We start from the raw sequence: 18,967 nt of genomic DNA, 5'->3' as shown, positions 1-18,967 counted from the left end.
CACGAAAGGCGAGATCATGACCTGAGCTGAAATCAAGAGTCGGATGCTTAACTGAGCCACCCCAGGCATCCCTCCTTGTCTCCTCACTTTGTAGGCCAGCAAATGGAGGCCTGGATGGTTCTGTGCTCTGCCCTGGTTCACAGCCCCACACATCCACAGCACCATTCCAGAATCTGCATTATAGTTGGTGCTTTATTTTCCTGGTGTCCTGGTAGTTGCACACACGTGTGTCACCTCACCCCCCTCCCTCTCAGCCCCGTGTTTCAGGGTCCCCAGTCTGCGTCACAGTTGGGACTCAATACACGTTTGCTGCAAGAATGCATGGCTTAGTCTAGTCCACCTTCGCTGGGGAGAAGGGGCTTGGGGTATACACAGGTGCCCTGATGACTTGGTTTGTGAGTAATGAAACATACTTGTGTTAATAAATTTGAGTTTTATAGACATCCATGTATATGAAGTTTATATAGCTTATCAACCAATCTGGAACCCTTTGGATCTGGACACTTGCTAAACTGGATGGTCAGATGACAGGCATAAGCCAGCCTGTCTCAGGCAAACGGTCCCCCTGCTAGCATACCAGTCGAGTGTCATAAGCGTGGCTTCCCATCCTGGCTCTTCTAATGGCTAGTTGTGGCCCTCGTGCAAGATCCTGCCCTTGCAAGATAGGATCGACACAAGCTGGCCATCACTGAGCCTTTCCTATGACAGGCACTGTTCTCGACCCCAACTCTCCTGAGCACTTTACGTCCGGCAACTCAGTTAATTCTTCCAACAATCTGATATAGGTGTTATTGCTACAAGATGCAGTGATCATAATGCACATCTTACTAATGAGAATACTGAGGGTCAGAGGAGTGAAAGAAACCATCCAATGTCACATAGTTAGGAAATGGCAGCGTTGGGAACCGAACGCCAGCCCAGCTGCAGAGCCCATACTTCCAGACAGGACACTTCGTTACTGACAAGGTTCTCATTGTAGAGGAATAAGTGAAAAAGGATCATGGAAGAACTACAGTTTGCCTGGAATATAGTTTGCAGCCAACAGATGTTGGTTGTTACAATATTATTGCCCGTGCAGGGGCCTTCTATGCCGGCTCTGCACTGGTTCACGACCCATCAGTCCACCGCAGGACTGTGCCCAAGGACCTGGCTGAGAGGGGTTAAGTGCAGGACAGGGGGCACTGGGTCTTCTCATTGAAACACATTCCCATGCGGTCACGAACTGCTGATTTCTAAGCAGGAGAAAGAACTTGGAGCCTGGATTCTGTGCACACACACTGCCCTCTGCCAGCAGCCCCAGGTACTGCACCTTCCTTTTCCGCGGCTCCAGAGGAGACTTCCCTTTAGTGCAGAGGGTGTGGAATGATCTGGAACAAGGCTCTGTGCCCGCCACAGGGTGCCAGCTGGAGGAGATGCTGTTTCACTCCCTAGCGCGCCCAGGCTGGCCCCAGCCTCCATGTTGCCCAGACCCTGGCTCCTGCCCCCTCCCTCTCCTCTCTGACCTCTCACTCACGTAGGGTGAGGGGCACTGGCTGCGAAGCCTGAACCTCCTCATCTCTACTCAGAGATCTTGGGGCTTCCAGCCAGCTCTTCCTCAATGAGTGCCTGAGAATCGTAGTGCTGATCTGGAGGTCCTGGGGGTGAAACCCGCATCCCTCAGCAATATGCTCCCCCAGCCCCATCTGTACTGTGTGCAAATCCCTGCCTTGATGCAGGGTGGCCCCCTCTGAGATCTCTCTCTTTCTCTATCTCTCTGTCTCTGTCTCTCTCAGTAGATGATACAGGCATGGAGGTGCTGGCAAGGCACAGCCAAGGGGTAACAGAGGAAGGAAGAGATCAGAGCTGAACACAGACATTCTGGGAGGGCTTCCTGGAGGAGGTGGAAAGGGCATCTTAAAGACCTTTTAGGTCACATTTGGCAGCTGCTCTGAGATTTCCAGCTGCCCTTTGCTAGCTGTGTCCAATCTTTCTTCCAGGGCCTCCACCACTTCTATCACCTTCAGGATGACAACTGCTTGTAGGAAAATCGCTTTATTTGGCAAGTGCTGCTAGAACCACCAGAGACAGTGAGAGTCTCTTCTCTCCTGTGAACCACTTTCCATGGCCTCACGCATCGCTGCCCTCTGGTAAACGTCCACACCACACCCCTGTGTAGATGTGGTCCCTCTTAGAGGCTTGTTGCTTGAATCCTTCCTTCTTGCTTCCAATCCATCCATCCAGCCATCCATCCATCCATCCATCTTCCCCAGGAGGGCTCTCAGGGGGTCCAAACACTCCAGATGCAGCACCAAGTTCCAGATTAAAGCTGCTCCCAACAAGTGACCTGAACCATAGCACAGTGGACCCAGGCTAGAGGGGACCTGTGTGCAGGAAGTCGCCCCGTGTGGAAGGGCACAGTCTGCAGTTGGCCAGTTGAGTATTTCTTTTGCCACTTATAAAACTGTGACTTGGGCAACCCCGTCTGCCTGCTCCTTTGTTTTCTCATTTGTAAAGTGGGAAAAATAAGAGTATTTACCTACAGGACGGGTGTGAGGATGAAATGCATCAAAATGCACCCAGCAAGCCCTCAACAAGCGAGCACTCAGTGTTTACACCTGAGCACAGCTCTTTCACTGTGTGGATTCCAATCCCTGCTGGATTCCAATCTCAGGCCAGCAGCTCTTCCCCGTCTTATTCCCTTCAGCCCTTCCAGCTCACATCGGTTTCTAGAAGGTTCTCTCCCACAGCCGCTGGTCCTTCTCAGCCCTCTCCTTGGCTCTCAGTTATGACATGTGGCCCCCACCCTTGTTCCATGCTGCCCAGCTGTTCCTCTGCCCTAATGGGAACCAGTGCGCCCCGTCTCTTGTGCTCACTGGCTCCCACTTCCAGACCATTCCTGTCCTGGTATGCGGCCCCATCCCCCACTCTCCGATCTGCAGTCTCTTTTCACAACCAGCCTCCTGAACCCACAGCTGTGTGTTGCACCTATAAGCTTGGCCATAAAGTCTCACGTGCCTCAGTGGGAGCCCACAACACTGAGGAGAGGGGGACTTGGGGTCTCCAGTCCTTTTGCTCTGGAAGGGAGGGTTGACAGAATCTTATAAAGATGCTTCATTCAGGTCTCAGCTCTGAATGGAGCTCTGACCCCAGCCTCAGGTGCCAACGTGGGGCGTCACCGAAGCCCCACCTGTCTGAGGTTCTAGGTCCATGCCAGGCTGGCATTCCAGACAGTGGTACTTAGGACCTCCCAGCACAGCAGCCTGCAGGTAACTGTCCCCTTCCACCTGGGCTGGGGCTGGATGGAAATGCCTTTCTTGGAACAGCTCAGTTCAAGCCTCTGCCTCCAGGGACTCTTCCTGTACCCTCTCTATATGCCTTAGCCCCTCCCCCCAGGACCAACCCATTCCCTCCGCCCCCACTGACCCAGTCTTTTCCAGCTTCCGTTTCCTAAAACAACAGCTTCTTATTTCTTGTATTTCTTTCCAGATGTCCCGTTTTTATATTTTTTCCTCCCACTTCCTACCTTGCCTATGGTCACCCCAGACCCTTTAGTGCTTCAGTCCTGCCTGGATGCCTCTTTCTTTCTCCGGTCCCCTTCCCAACGCCCTTCCCCAGGACCCCCCAGGCTCAGGTATGATTAGGGCACAGGGAAGGGGGATGGCCATTCCCCCCACACCTGAAGCAGGTGCCCATCCCCCCCAGGCCCAGCTCACCACTCACTCCTGTTTCTCCCTAGGAACCGGATGGGGGTGGGGAGGGGTTTCCCCTCCTATTTGGGCAGGGCTGCACCATGCTCTGATGGGAGATAGAGAGCATGTCATTAGTGAAGAGTGGCTTAATTACAGCCCACTGCACAGCCCAGCCTGTTTGCTTTGGAAATGGGCAAAGGAAGAGGCAGATCAAGCACCCAAGTTCACAGTCATGATGGAAAGATTAAGACATTTCATTTCCTCCAGCCTCTCCATTGTCTTTCAAAAAAAGAATCGAGCCATAAAGGGGACCAGGAAATACCTTGCAAACTTCTTCCAGAAGCGGCTGGGGTGGAGGGGTCTGAGGTAAGGAGACAGATGAAGTAATACAGGAATGGGGGCCCAGTGGTATTTTCAAACAAGCAAATGGAAGAAAATGTGTCCTCTTCCAGAGCAAGACTGTGCTTGTCTGCACATACCTCTGTGCACTTGAGCTGAGAGGAAAGTGCCCTGTGATGACTAGGTGGGTGGTGGGGTGGAGCTGTAGAGTTTAGAGAGCTTTTCTTTTTAAAAAGAGGTGTGGGGGGGATAAAGAGCTACCGAGTTCTTGATCGACACTAAAGGACTGGGGGTCTGTCCAGCCATTAAAGGCTTAGGAGCCAGGGAGTAGGAAGAGAGAAGGAAACAAGAATGGAGGAGTTTAGTGAGACACAGTCCGGGATGTGCTAAAGGCAAAAGGGTACTCAGTCTGCGAAAATCAAAAACCAGACTGCAGAACCAGTCAGAGGGAAGGAGGGCAGGACAGAGTTCCCTGTGGATAGAGCCCAGAGTGGACAGGGGTGGGAACTGGGGGACCACCGCCCCTCCCAGGGGCTCAGTGAGGAAGAGACCCAGGGGACTGGATGACAGAGCCCAGCCAGCCCTGGAGAAGCAGGGGGGAACTCACAGGGAAGCCAGGACTCTCTGGCGACCCTCCTGTTGGGAGGAGGGAGACTTCTGGCCAGAGGCTCCAACTCACCGTACGTCATGAGCCCATCCTTGGGACTCAGGCAAGCCACCCAAGGCTGCCCTGAGGGCCACGAGGGTTGTGCCCAGCCCTGGGACCTGGTGAGGGGGCGAGTGGGGCTGAAATCCAGTGGTGCACCCAGGGGACGGGACTGCCCTGCCTCTTTTCTCCCGAGGAGGGATGGAGGAGTCACGCCCCTCCTGAGCTGGACTATGCCAACAAGAAGGAAAGAGATGCTGGTGCGGAGGAGGGGACGTGGGGAAGGCCCTCGACTCAGAGAAGGGTGTTTGTGGAGAGATACCGAGGCATGCCTGTAGAAAGTTCTATGAGAACTAGCAGGGAGAAGTTTCAAGTCACTGAACATCCTCTGTTAAGTTGTAGTCAGCAGAGGCGTCCTGTACAGCGTCTTCTAAGCTAACGTGGCACCAAGAAATGGCAGTGGGGACCATGGTGATGGCCCATCTGGGATTTCGCTCAGCACAACACCTTATAATGGGGCAAGCATTTAAGTGAGTGAGTGTGCAATAGAGTTAAATTGATGTCATCTAGCTACCCGTCTTCTCAATAATCTGGGGTGGGGGGAATTCATGCTAACACTTGGGTAGGGGGCCGTTGGGGGGATTAGCAGAGAGAGAGAGAGAGAGAGAGAGAGAGAGAGAGGGAGAGAGAGAGACCAGAGAATTGCTTGGGTATTGACATTTTACAGACTGGGGGAGATGCAACTTTAGTGACCCCTACAAACTGCTGGAGAATTTGCTAGTCTGTACAGTGCGATATGGAGGGTGCTAGAGTGATCAACCATCTGGGTGTTTCAGAACTGCCCAGGGGCAGCACTGAAGGATGCATGTTTTGGAAAACCCCTCTGTCCCAGGCAAACCGGGATCGTTGGTCACCTTACAAAATGGTCTTCAGCTACTTCTCCCAGCTGTCCTGTCTGGGGTGCTCTCCCTCATATCCTGTGCCCCTTCTTCCTAATGCAGAACTTTCTGTCTCAGTCCCTCCACATCGTCTGCCCCTCTGCCTCTCATCCTGCATCTGGAGCCCCAGATTGATGCAGTGGGCTGGGCCCCACCTCGCAGGTGCATGTTCTATCTGCTGTCAGATGGGATCCTCCAGGATGCAGAGCATTTCATGTCAGGGAGGGGAAGGGTGCCGGGAGGGGGTGTGGTGAGGATGGCAGAAAAGCACATGAACTCTATTGTTGGGGCTAGCTAAATTTGGACAAGGATGGAAAAACAGCCTCCTTTCAAACCGGTTCAGACAGGTCAGGAGTCTTAGGTTTCTGCACTGAGCTCACTTTTAAAGGGAAATCAGGGAATTCAGTTTCAAGTGCTTTTGCCATTTCTAAGGTGCTGTGGTGTGTCCCCAAGTCTTGCAGCCCCAAAGTTCAGTCAAGGACCCTTCAGGTTTCTTCTTCCCTCCATTAATGGCCTTTGACTACAGAACACTGCTTCCCTAGACTGTGTTGAAGGGTAGTCCAAAGGCCAATGGACTAGAGGAAAATGGCCTTCAATATCCATTCTCAAGCCAGGCAGATGGGACTTTGGTTGTGTCCATTTGAGATTATTCAAGGCCCTGCAGAGTGGGTCTCTTACCCTCCGGAAGTATCCTTAACCAAGATGGCAGGAGATGGTGGTGTCTACAGGCTCAGCTCCCTGGGGGCTCCCCGGGGTACCTGTCTCCCGACAGTTCTCATGCAACACAGAGACTGCTCATTAACCTAAAGCGTGACGTCTCTTCCCCTCTTTACCCTCGCACGATGCCGCACTGTCCACAGGGAGAGGGCAGGTGTCCCGGCCACTCCACCGTCTTTCCCTTTTGTCCCCTTTGCCCCTGTGCAGCCTGGCCCACCTCTCACTTCCCGACCCTCACCTCAGAAAGCCCCATGTATATTTTTTATTATTTATTTATTTTGACAGAGAGAGAGAGAGAGAGAGAGAGAGAGGGAAAGTGGGGAAGAGGCAGAGAGGGAGAGAGAGAGAATCCCAAGCAGGCTCCTTGCTGTTAGCTCAGAGCCCAACGCGGGGCTCAGACTCACAAACCGCGAGATCATGACCTGAGCCGAAGTCAGGTGCCTAATCGACTGAGCCCCCCCGGGAGCCCCAAGCCCCACGTATTTTATTCTGATTTTTTTTTTAATCGGAATTTCAGTAACTGCTTGTCGGAGTCACACATAATCCAGTGCAGGCATGTGGCGTTAAAACTGCAAAAGCAACAACCAGACAAGTTTCACACGCTTGTATTTTGTCTCCTCCACTTCAGTTTCCGTTTTTTAGAGAAGAAGAAGAGTGTCTTAGACGTTTCTCTCTCACTGTCCCGCGGAGAGCGGTACACACAGTAGGAACTCAATTTTCCGGCTACTGAATGAACTGATCTCTTCAGACTTTGGCATGCTCAGTAGCCCAGTGAACTCAAAGACTGGGGTGGGGAGCGTGGTGGCTGATTAGAAGGTGGCCATCACAGCAAAGATCGGGACTGCCAGAGATCCCACAATGTGGGTCGGAGACAATTCCCTGCAATTACGTCCCCTAGAATTCGCTGGGAGGGGCACCTGTGCGTGGCAGCGATGATGACACCTGCCCGGAAAGTCCCCTCTGCCTCCTCCTCTTCCTTCTGCGTCACCACCCCCAGCCCGTGGCCGTCATCACCGCCATCACTATCACTGCCCAGCCCCCAGCACAGAAAGCCCTGCGTCTTTGCTGCTAGCTGACATCTTATCCCATTACGTGCTGGTTGGGAACGCGGCCTTGAGACCAGACGCATTCGAATTCCAGTGCCAGCTCTGACTTCCTAGCCCAGTGCCCTCAGGCAAATTCTTTATCATCTCTAACCCTCCGGTTCTCACCTGTCAAGAAAAGTGTGGAAGGTCAGGGTTAAAGTAGAAATGCTGGTGGTCCTCAGCACAATGCTGGGCACATGCGGTGTGAATGATTGATGCAAACTCTTTTTGTCTGCTCTGTCACTATTACTACGGTGGGTGGGTTCTATCGCTGCCACCATCGCTGCCACCATCGCTGCCACTACAAGTCATACGTCAGTCCCTCGGGAGCAGCTGCTGCAAACCAGCCCCCACCCCCAAGAGTGCTGGTGGGGGGTACTAGCCCGGCCTTCTGGAGTTTTCCTGAAATCTATGGTCAAAATAGCGTGCTTCCCCCAGCATCGCAGTGCTCTTCTGTCTGGAGCTCTGGCCCCAGATTAAGTTCTTTACGGAGATTCCTCTTATTGGTCCGCAGCTCCTTGGTGGCTGGGGCTGTGTGTTGGTCAAGGGACTCAGTCACAAACCAGCACCAGCAATATGGCTTAGAAAGCCACAAGAAACCACTTACATTATGCCCCCCCCATGCCCTGGGGCAAGGCCCTGCTGGGGCGGTGGGGGATGGGAGGGTGGGGGGCTGGGGCGACAGGGTCCCTGGAGAAGGAGCTTCTGCAGTCCTGCATCAGGATAGCTACCAGATGCCTGTTTTTGAAGGAATTTTGTAACATTTCACCCCACCAGGACTACCTGAACTAAGAAAGAGCTGCTCTCTCCCGTCTCTTAATTGAGTGGCTTCCTGAAATGATCAGGAAACTGACAGAACTGAAATGATCAGGAAACTGACAAAACAGTCCACCCAGAACTCAGGGACTCCTGCAGCTTGGTCCCTGGGTGTGGAGTCTTTCTCCAGGGATCACAGGGGTTGGGGAGACCCAGTATGGGGTGGACAACCTTATTCGGGAGCAAAAATGTGGCTGCGGGAACTGCCAGCTGCCTGAAAAGGTTTTTACTGTTGAAAAGGCAACATCAAGGTCACTACCAACCACCAGCCCCCGCAGGCCTCACCCACAGAAAGCCCCAGACAATACCCCTGCTGAGGGCCATGCAGACTCTGTGTGGTTGCTTCCATTATCTTCCTATGGTTCGTTCCGTTGCTGAACAGCTGGGGTCCCGACAGTGACCCAAAGAATGACTCCTGGAACTTCTGTCTTGGATCTAGATCTTTGAAGACACCATGTTTTTTCCAAGTCTCCTCTTCTCTGGCATGAATACTTTGGCTCCTCACTACCACCACCCCAGTAATGGGAGATGGGTTCTCTTGGGAGGAAACCTTGGGTTTTCAGATGGGTCTTTTCTGGATAAAGCCAGGCATTGCCTTTGCTCCTCACTGATAGATAAACAAGACGGAGGAAGCCCTGGAAAAATAAAGCTAGGAGATCTCTAAAGGGGATAAGTTTCCTGCTCCCTAATTAAGACCACAGATAAATGCCAGATTAGACCACTCCGGTCTGCAAGGACAGCATATTCCGCTTGCTATCAGAAATGCTTTGTTCCCACGAAGGGTTGGAGATCTCTATTCTACAAATTGCCCATGGCCCCTGGCCCTTTAGCACCAGGAAAGGAGATAGTGGAGAGACGCCCTTTTCCGGTGTCCGGGGCTCGACAGGATAAAAGGAGGCAGCACTCTGGGTGCCCCGTCAGAGTGTTCTCTATCCGTTGGTATTCTCTCCAGCTCTGTCAACTCCATCCTTCCCACCATGAGTCGCCAGCTGAACATCAAGGCTGGTGGTGACAAGGGTGGCTTCAGTGGGCGCTCAGCTGTGTTGCTGAGGAAGGCTGTGGGCAGTATGGCTTCTTGCCGTGCCGCTGGCAAAGGACCTGGGGCTGGCTTCAGCAGTCGGAGCCTCTATAGTCTTGGAGGGAATCGGTGTATTTCCTTCAGTACGGCTGGTGGTGGTGTTTGGACTGGAGGTTACAGCTTTGGGCCTGGCTCTGGATATGGAGGGGGCCGGGCCACTGGCTTTGCTGGCAGCATGTTTGGCAGTGTGGCCTCGGGGCCCGTGTGCCCATCCATGTGCCCACCCGGGGGCATCCACCAGGTCACCATCAACAAGAGCCTCCTGGCCCCCCTCAACGTGGAGCTGGACCCTGAGATCCAGAGAGTGCGCACCCAGGAGCGGGAGCAGATCAAAGCTCTGAACAACAAGTTCGCCTCCTTCATCGACAAGGTGGGTCTCACAGGAGGAGGACGAGACAGTCCAGTGAGATGGGAACAAATCCCTGTTGCCTGGGAGTAGACAGGGCACAGTGGATGGAAAGGTGGCAGCTGGGTGTCAGGAAGGGCTCCCTGATCATAACATCTTGTAAGCTAGGTAGCACAAAGAGATGAATGAATGTGCCGCTTTCTTGGGGGTTTTGCAAAGAAGGGTGGAGAATTGAGTGAAGCATAGCCCCACCTTGAGAAAGAAGTGCTGGGTTTCTGGAGGACAACTTGATGAATCTCCAGCTCTTTAAAGAAGACAAGGTAGGATCAGCACTATTGGGAGGGGAGGGCTCACAGTACAGAAGAAACCCTTGGCTGAGTCATCAGGGGGAGCATCTCCCAGGTGCTGAGTCAGGTGACGGAAGAAAGCTATGGAATTTCCTTCTTCCTCGAGATTTCAGGGATTGGTTTTGTCCAGAAGGCTATGGAATGAGCATTTGTAAAGGTCTAGTTTGCATGGAATCCCATGAGTGGAGAGTCAGCACTTAAGCCAAACGACTTTAGAAAAATTCATATAACCTGGGAGTCAATGGCCCATGTCCATGGACACAATAGCCTCCATTGTGGTCCCAGGTGCGGTTCCTGGAGCAGCAGAACCAGGTGCTGGAGACCAAGTGGGAGCTGCTACAGCAGCTGGACCTGAACAGCTGCAGGAAGAACCTGGAGCCCATCCTCGAGGGCTACATCAGCAACCTGCGGAAGCAGCTGGAGACGCTGTCCGGGGACAGGGTGCGGCTGGACTCGGAGCTGCGTAGCGTGCGGGACGTGGTGGAGGACTACAAGAAGAGGTGAGCACAGCCCACCAAGGTCATAGGTCGTATTCCCAGAGGCTTCTTGGCAAACCCAATCTCTGTGCCACTTTTTCGGTGGGGAGGGAGCAAGCACCAGGGCCAGGGGCTCACACCCCTCCCCTGGTTGTGGCACAACAGGGGTTGTGCTCTGTTGATAAGAACGTCCTATTTGGTTGATTGGAAGGAGTTCCATGCTCATTGATCCACCGACTGGTTCAGTGGCCAGTTTAGGGAGCCTAATGGACATTTGGATATTTTCCTAGGATCCAGAGAGTGGAATACAAATGAGGCAACTCAGGGACATAGTCCTGCCACTCCCAGCCTGTGCAACTCTAGGAGATCCAGCAGGGACTCTGCACCCAAGCATTTGCCCGGACAGTGGGAAGGGAAGGTTACTTGGCCAGTGGGACTGAGGTCTCTGCTATCCTCTCTCCTTTCTCCCAGGTATGAGGTGGAGATTAATCAGCGCACAACAGCTGAGAATGAGTTTGTGGTGCTCAAGAAGGTAAGGAAGAGAAGAGCCTATGGACCTGGGTCTCTTGCACCCCCATCTGTACCGCCTCCACTCAGGACTCCAGCCCAGGCCTCCTCGGGAGGGGCTTACACCTAAATGGGGACGGAGTCATTGTTCTGGCCTCTAGCAAGTTGGAGAGACAGGACACACACACCCAGGGGATGGGCAGAGAGACAGACAGCAGAGAATTCTGGCCTGGGAGTCAGGAAACTCTGGTCCAGCTTGACCTTCCTGTGTGACTTGGGGAAACTCATTCTACCTCTCTGGGCATTGTTTTTCTCCAGTGTAACAAGCAACATTCCCCTTTCCCTATTTTCAGAGAGTAAGTGAGTATGAGAAAAAGCAATATTGAGTAATTTTATTCAACCATATGCTTCCATTTGCAGGCAAAAAATAGGAAATCAGATGGCTCTGGGATCAGGGACAGGGAAAGCTGATGAGATGGGATGGTATTGACTGAATGTTCTGGGCACCTCTTGGCAGGATGTGGATGCAGCCTACACAGTCAAGGTGGAGCTTCAGGCCAAAGTAGACTCTCTGGATAAAGACATCAAGTTCCTCAAGTGTTTGTATGACGCGGTGAGGATACTCCTACCCTTTCCCCACCCTGCCTCTTGCCAGCTGGAGGCTTCACTTGGCTCTTCCCTGGGATGCCAATTAGAAGGATTTAGAATAAATAGAATGAAGCCTGTTTTTATAGAAAGGTGCAAAACTCTGCACTGCGAGACCATGGAAGTGTAGGATCTTGGTCCCCAGAAGCCATATACATAAGAGACAATCCCACCTGGGCTATGATAGTGACCTTGTGTGCAGGCAGGAAAAAATGACCTTGTGAAGTTCTACTCAAGCACAGGTTCTTAACCCTGTGAGTTATGGGAAATGCCGTTGACTGCCTGCTGCCCATGTGGGGTATATCCTGCTGCTGTGAGCCTTCTCCCTCGGCTCCAACAGACAGATCTGGAGCAGGCACTTCTTCCCACCACGTCAGCCCAGAAGACTAATAAGCAGCAGAGGGAGGCTGGGTGACACTGACTCTCCTCATCTCTCAATTCAGGAGATGGCCCAGATCCAGACTCATGCCAGTGAGACCTCTGTTATCCTGTCCATGGACAACAACCGGGATCTGGACCTGGACAGCATCATTGCCAAGGTCCGAGCTCAGTATGAGGAGATCGCCCTGAAGAGCAAGGCAGAGGCCGAGGCCCTGTACCAGAGCAAGGTGGGCACCAGGGGGATCGCTGTCCCCCACCAGCCTCCCCTTTCCTGGGAAGGGACACCTCCACCACTGAATTCAAGAGCCATCTTTGTAGATGTGCTGAAAGAAAGAATGGTTACAACCAATGCTTTAACCACATCCTACTCGAAAAGAATTCTTAGTAGAGACTATTATCCAAGGTAAAACATAAAATTGGTGTGGATGGGCATATTCAACGGAGAGGGACAGGCAATCCATTGACGGAAGAAAGAAGAGAGGTGTTCCTGCTGTAAAACAAATGTGTTTCCAGGGATTATGGCATGTCATTATGGGGCAGAAGAGTAACAAATATGGGGGAGAGTAACTAGGGAAGACCCAGGGTGGGGTGGGGAGGGAAGAGGAAGCCCCGAGCTCTTTCCTAATCAGTGTGGGGAGACTTCCAAGATGAGGAAGTGAAAGTCTAGGCACCTTCTGGGCAATGGCAATTATGTTTGGAGGAGACTCTACCTGGGTGCTTTTCAGGGCTTCACACCTGCCATGCTCTGGCCCCCCTTTTCATGTTTGTTAAATCCCACTAACAGCAAAGATCACAGATTCCTCGTCCCCTGTCCATGGATATGTCATCCCCTCTTCTCTGGAGGACTGGGCAAGGGGAGAGGGGAAGATATGAGCTACGAGCCCCGAGCCAACAATCCCGCCATCTTAAGGGTACACACGGCCGTCAGTTTCCTGGCTCTCCACTTGTCACTGAGAAAGGGCTATGGGAGAATTTATGTTCTGCGGGGACAGGGACTTCACCTATCCTGCTCACTGCTATGTCCTCCAGTACCTGGAGCAGAGCCTGGCCTATGCAGATGCTTCTGTAAAGAGGTGCTAAACAAGCTGAAAGCACTTCTTAGATTTTGAAAGTGCTTAATAAATGTGACTTACGTCTTTCTTTCATCCAGCTGAGGAAAGAACACAAGCAGAGCAAGGAGAAAGGATGGACCCAGCACACGGGCTCTGCTTAGAGAAGGGGGTGGACTTCTGGGCCGGAACCACCACAAAACCCCTGGAAGGGTGCCCAGGCCCCCGCTCTATCACTTCCTGCTCTGGAACCACCTCCCCTGGTTGGTCCCAGCCATGGGATTGTTTGCTCAGGACCCTTCCCCTACTTCAAGTCGGGGGACAGGGGATGCAGTCCTGTCTCATAACCAACTTTCTATCTCTGGGAAACCAGATCCAAGAGTTGCAACTGGCAGCCGGCCGGCACGGTGATGACCTCAAACACACCAAGAACGAGATGTCAGAGCTGAACCGGCTCATCCAGAGGACCCGGTGTGAGATTGCCAATGTGAAGAAGCAGGTGGGCAGCAACCTCACAAAGATTGTCAAGTTCTTGGTGAAGTTCAATTTCATCCCCTGCGATGGAGAAACTGGAGCCCACCCTTTTGCACAAAGCAAATCTCCCAACCTGGGCGTGGGAGCCCCTCAGCCATCCACTGTCCCTGTTTCCCACCTGCCTCTGTACCCCTGTGGTCAGAGCTGGCACTGTGCTCAGGATTGGGAAATGCCTTGAGCTTAGCTCATCTGACTCCCAGTTCATAGGTAAGGAAGATGAGCTGGAGAGGGAAAGTGACTTGCCCAAGGTCTCCAGCCGGTCATCAACAGAGCCAACATTAGAAATCAGGTTTCCTCTTTCTCTTTTCCCTCTTTCTCAGACCTTTTCTGTGTGAAACAAACCTGCTGTACAACCCTTCAGATGTGCCCTCTGGCGGCAGCTCCCACACCTCCTCCGCCCAATGGACACTCAACACATGTGGGATGCGTGGGGAATGCATCCTGGACCCCTCCATGGCCACGTTAAGTTCCTGCCCTCCGGGTGGGGCGTAGTCCTGGTGACGGAGGGAGGACAACAGCAGATGAAGCCCTCCTGGGTGGCCCTGCCCTGTACCACGTGGGATGTCCACTTCAGCTGGGGGATCCTGTCTCACCTGGAAGCAGCAAGACTTAAACACCATGTCAGTGGGGAGCTGATTTTAAGGTGGTGGGGAATCCTTCCTGTCCTGGTTCTCCCCAAAGAACCAGGTCAACTCTGCCAGTGACAGAGTCACCAAACTGAAAGATCAGAGCCTACTCCCCTCCCTGAGGCCTCTACTCCAGGCGATGTGGGGGAGCCCGGGGACAGCTTTCCTCCCCATCAGTACATGACATCACAGTGCTGCTAGGTGTTTGTCAGAATCTAGTTTCTGAGGTTGTAGTTGTGATTTCAGACCTTTAACCTCCTGCTCTAAGGGAAGCCTCCTTCACCCAATTCAGGCTGCCAAGGGGGGAGCACTGAGCCAGACCCTCCCTGCAGAGTGCTGGATTGGTCCAGAAATGCTTGCTCTTGGTGCTAACAGGTAGCAAGCGTCCTGACTGGGAGCTGTCCTGCAGGCAGGAATCTGACACAGTGGCACCTTGGCATGCTGTCTGCTCCTTAGAGGCGTTCTGGCTGGGGTCTCAGCGTGATTCTCTTGGACCTGGTGTCCTTTGAGTTTATAGCCACTGGTGGCCTCCAACCCCAGGGACTAGACAACTTTGCGAACATCAAAGTTTTCTTCCTATACTCATGACATGTAACTGCTTCAACAGCTTCTCACACCAATTCCTGTAAATATCCATCTGCGACAGAAAATAGAGGAGACCCAGGGTCAAGTGCTGGCTCTGCAGCTTTTAATTGCTGTCACCTCGGGCCTCATCTGTAAAGAATGGGGGTTGTGCTACCTAACCCAGAAGATCTAAAAACTCTCTTGCATTCTGATGATCTCCCTGGTCTTTGGCTTTCAGTGTGCCAACCTGGAGACGGCCATCGCCGATGCCGAGCAGCGGGGCGACAGTGCCCTGAAGGATGCCCGGGCCAAGCTGGACGAGCTGGAGGCCGCCCTGCACCAAGCCAAGGAGGAGCTGGCCCGGATGCTGCGGGAGTACCAGGAGCTCATGAGCCTGAAGCTGGCCCTGGACATGGAGATCGCCACCTACCGCAAGCTGCTGGAGGGCGAGGAGTGCAGGTGGGGGGGTGGGCGGGGGGAAGCAGGGGAGAAGGGGCTGTGGGTGGCTCGCTGCTAGGCTGGAGACATTTGGGAAGTGGAAGATGAGCAACATGAGTACAAGGTGGTGGTTTGACTAGGGAGCTCAGCTTCCCTTCCTTCCTGTGATGGAGGTCAAACATGAAGCAAATAGCATGAGAGGTGCTCTGAAAATACCAGGTGGGGTCACACAGAAACCCCAGATTGGGTTTCATCACTAGCTTTGCCACGCACAAGCTCTGCAGTCCTGGTAAATCATTGAGCGTCTCTGCATCTTTATGTTCTTACCTGTAAAATGAGATTATAATCCCCATCTCGAGGATTGTTTTCAGGATGAATAAAAATAATCTACGGGTTAAAGCAGGTGTTCATCAAGGTTTAGCTGAATGTAGACACTTCCTTGAGGTTTTATCCTTCTCTAACTTTCTGTCTTACAGGATGTCTGGTGAGAATCCATTGTCTGTGAGCATCTGTAAGTGTCCCTGAGAGATGGCTTGGGTGGGGACTCTGGCTGGATGGGAAAGCTGTGGACACGAGGATAGGGCGATGCCACCTCCTTTAGTGGTTCTGCCCCACCCCCAGTCTGGGAATTTCTGCAACTGTCTTTTGAAGCTTCTCTGGCTTCGAAGGAAACCTATTTCCCTTTGTCCCATGGAAACAGTGACTGAAGTCATGCCTACCCCATTTCCTTCCTGTCTCTTCCCAGGGCATTGTCATCCAGAGAGAGTGTTAACAATGTGCACAGGGGCAGGGACGCCTGGGTGTCTCAGTTGGTTAAGCGGCTGACTCGGGTCACGATCTCAGGGTTTGTGAGTTCAAGCCGTACGTTGGGCTCTGCACTGACAGTGTGGAGCCTTCTTGGGATTCTCTCTCTCTCTCTTTCTCTCTCTCTCTCAAAAATAAATAAAATAAACTTTGTTTTATTTTATTTTTTTTTATTTTTTTAACGTTTATTCATTTTTGAGACAGAGAGAGACAGAGCATGAATGGGGGAAGGTCAGAGAGAGAGGGAGACACAGAATCTGAAACAGGCTCCAGGCTCTGAGCTGTCAGCACAGAGCCCGACGTGGGGCTCGAACTCACGGACCGCCAGATCGTGACCTGAGCCGAAGTCGGACGCCCAACCGACTGAGCCACCCAGGCACCCCAAATAAAATAAACTTTAAATAACAAGTTAAAAAAAAAAGAATGTACACTGGGCGCCAAACAGTCCAAGAATCTCCAGGAGGACAGGGACCGTGTCTGTGCTGTGTGGTCCTCGCCTCACGCGGAGCCTGGCACATCGCAGGGTGTCTGTGGGTCTTTGTGATGTTTCCAGGCTGCTGAAGGTTGCTGGGGGTTGAGGGGGGATGGCTTCTTCGCTGACTGACCCTCACTGCCCTTCTCTGTTCTCGGCCCTTCCTCCTCAGCTGTCATCAGCAGCGGTGGAAACAGTTACTACCACCCCAGCACCTCTGGCAGTGCTGACACGGGGCCCAGTGGCCTGGTGGGCAGCTCCAGCAGCACTTGGGCCGGACAGTCCAGGGCCAAAGGGGCACGAGTGGGAGACCTCAAGGATGCCCGGGGCAAGAGCGCCCCCTCCAGGAAAGCTACCCGATAAACTCCCGGCACCTGGGAGAAGAGAGATCCTGGCCACCGCCCTACCTGGAGTTGTCTGCTGTCCCCCACCCTCCACCCCCGAGTCCCAGGACTGTCTGTAGTGCACTGGGCCACCCGTGCCGTGCCTCCCCTGACTGTCCTGTTTCCTCAGGTACCGCGTGGACTCTGACTTCTTGTTTCCCCTTACTGCCTTCAGGAGGCTTTGGGGCACAGGCTCCAATTACCTTCTTGGCCCTGGGAAGCTCTGGTTCTCCCCGGAAGAAGAGGGGAAGGGGGTGGCGGAGAGGGAGGGGAGGGGAGGGGGGAATAGTCTTGCTGTGTGCTGAGGCTGAGGCTCATTCCATATGCACCCAGGAGGCAAGCGGTCAGCCAGCCCTTGCCTGTCCCCTCAGAAAGGTCTTTGCCGAATGACTCCATTATTTAGGAGAAAAGGTGTCCTCTCTCAGACCACCAGCTGTATCTGTCTCTACAAAGCCAAGTGACAGAGAACGTAGGGATCTCCTGCCACCTTGGGTCACCCACCACTCCTCCCTTACTGGTAATAGCTACAACCATATGCTAAGCACCTGCTACGTGCCAGGCTCCCCGCATGCCTGTCTTTCTTACCCAACCTGCTGGGTGGATGCAACCAGCATCCCCAGGACAAAGGAGAAGCCCCATCCTCTGAGAGGCTGTAGAATCTGTCCCTGTGACCCGTGAAGTACAGGGCCACGAGTCAAGCCCAGGTTTGGCTGACTCCAGGGTCTATATACTTTCCATGGCATATCACTGCCTCTTTCACAAAGGGAGTTTTTTTGAACCCATGGTTCTTTTGATGAGGGCAGCATGATTATGTTGCCTTTTTGTTGAGGACTGTGGGTGTGTGACTTATCTTGAGTGCTCTCTCTGGGGCTGTATCCTGCTGTGCTTGTGATTCTCAATTCTTGTTGCTATGAGCTGTGCTTGGTGGGGGGAGCTTGATCTATCTCTGATGGTACTGCCCAGGCCAGAAGTCATGGCTCTTGATGTAAATATTTCTAAAAATGGTCACACCCAGTCCCTTCTTTGCTTGAGTTAAGAACTCTGGGTTCCTGCTGTACATTCAATAAACTGCCCTTGAGTAATATCAGAGGTACACTCTTGTCAGTGTGTCAATCTCACCAAATTGCCCACCCCCTAATGATAATGGGCCCCGCCCCACCCACATGCACCAGCCTTTAGAAAGTCAGGAGGCAGATCAGAGCAAGCTGCTCTGGAGGTCATCGCAGGCTGATGGGACAGATGGACATAGATGCAAATCATGTCCTCGTACAAATCAGGGAATGGCAGTCCCATGCAACAATGCTGAGAAGAGACCAGGATGTAGAAGCTAAGCAAAGAAGGCTTCCTGGAGGAGGAGGAAAGTTTAATCAAGTAACTAGAAAGATAGGCACATAGATTCCTGGAGAGAGAACTTAAAGCACACCATCACGGTAGGTTTGGGGATAGCTTTTGTGTGCTTATTTTGGTGGGGAGTGGGAGGTCTTAGATTTTCCAAAGTGAGCAGTGGGGCTGGGTGGGGTTCCGAGTCCCTCAGCTTTGGCCTGCAGAATTCAGCCCTCTGGTTGGCTTTCTGATCCATCTGGTATCATAAATGTGCCTGAGATGTTTGCCCCTCCAGCCCTCAGGGTAACAGGGGCAGGCCTTGCGAGGGCGGGTCCTCTCGTCCCAAGCTGCCACCTCCATTGACCTCACTGTGCCTTTCATGTATTAAGGAAGTCCCCTTCTGTGTGTGCCAAGATGCAATAAACCTTGGGAAGCACAAGAGCCCAAGAGTCTGGTGGGCTTTCTGCCCAAATGCCTCTCTCTGATGTCACCGCTGTTGTCACTGTGGGTACTAGAAATAGTGCCCTGGGAGTTATGGGGGTTCTGTTCTGGCTCAGCCACTAACCATCACCTGTTGCACTCAGACCAGCTGATAAAAGCTGTGGACCATCCCCCTTGAAAAATGGTACAGACATGTGTCTGCATGTTCAGAGGTTTGCAAACCCACAAAGCCCATCCACGGACTCTGTGGGTCATGAACCCCTAAAGCCCTTCCCAGCACTGATGCTCTGCCTTTCTTCAAAGACCAAATTCCCAGTGACCCAGTAAGAGAGGCTGTGGGGAGG

The 18,967-nt window shown here is 52.9% G+C and overlaps 1 protein-coding gene across 1 annotated transcript; it reads left to right on the top strand.

Moving 5' to 3' along the window:
* The first annotated feature begins 9,186 nt into the window (after positions 1-9,186).
* On the top strand, positions 9,187-16,839 carry KRT74 (keratin 74). Its single transcript, NM_001278857.1, is given in 9 exon segments — positions 9,187-9,657; positions 10,266-10,480; positions 10,928-10,988; positions 11,481-11,576; positions 12,052-12,216; positions 13,412-13,537; positions 15,001-15,221; positions 15,677-15,711; positions 16,649-16,839. Coding segments are annotated over 9 exon segments (1,581 nt in total).
* The last annotated feature ends 2,128 nt before the right edge of the window (positions 16,840-18,967 follow it).

The sequence above is a fragment of the Felis catus genome, chromosome B4 (assembly GCF_018350175.1).
Source record: "Felis catus isolate Fca126 chromosome B4, F.catus_Fca126_mat1.0, whole genome shotgun sequence".
Taxonomy (NCBI): Eukaryota; Metazoa; Chordata; class Mammalia; order Carnivora; family Felidae; genus Felis; species Felis catus.
The sequence above is the reverse complement of the archived record's forward strand: the minus strand, read 5'-3'. Positions and strand labels throughout refer to the sequence as shown.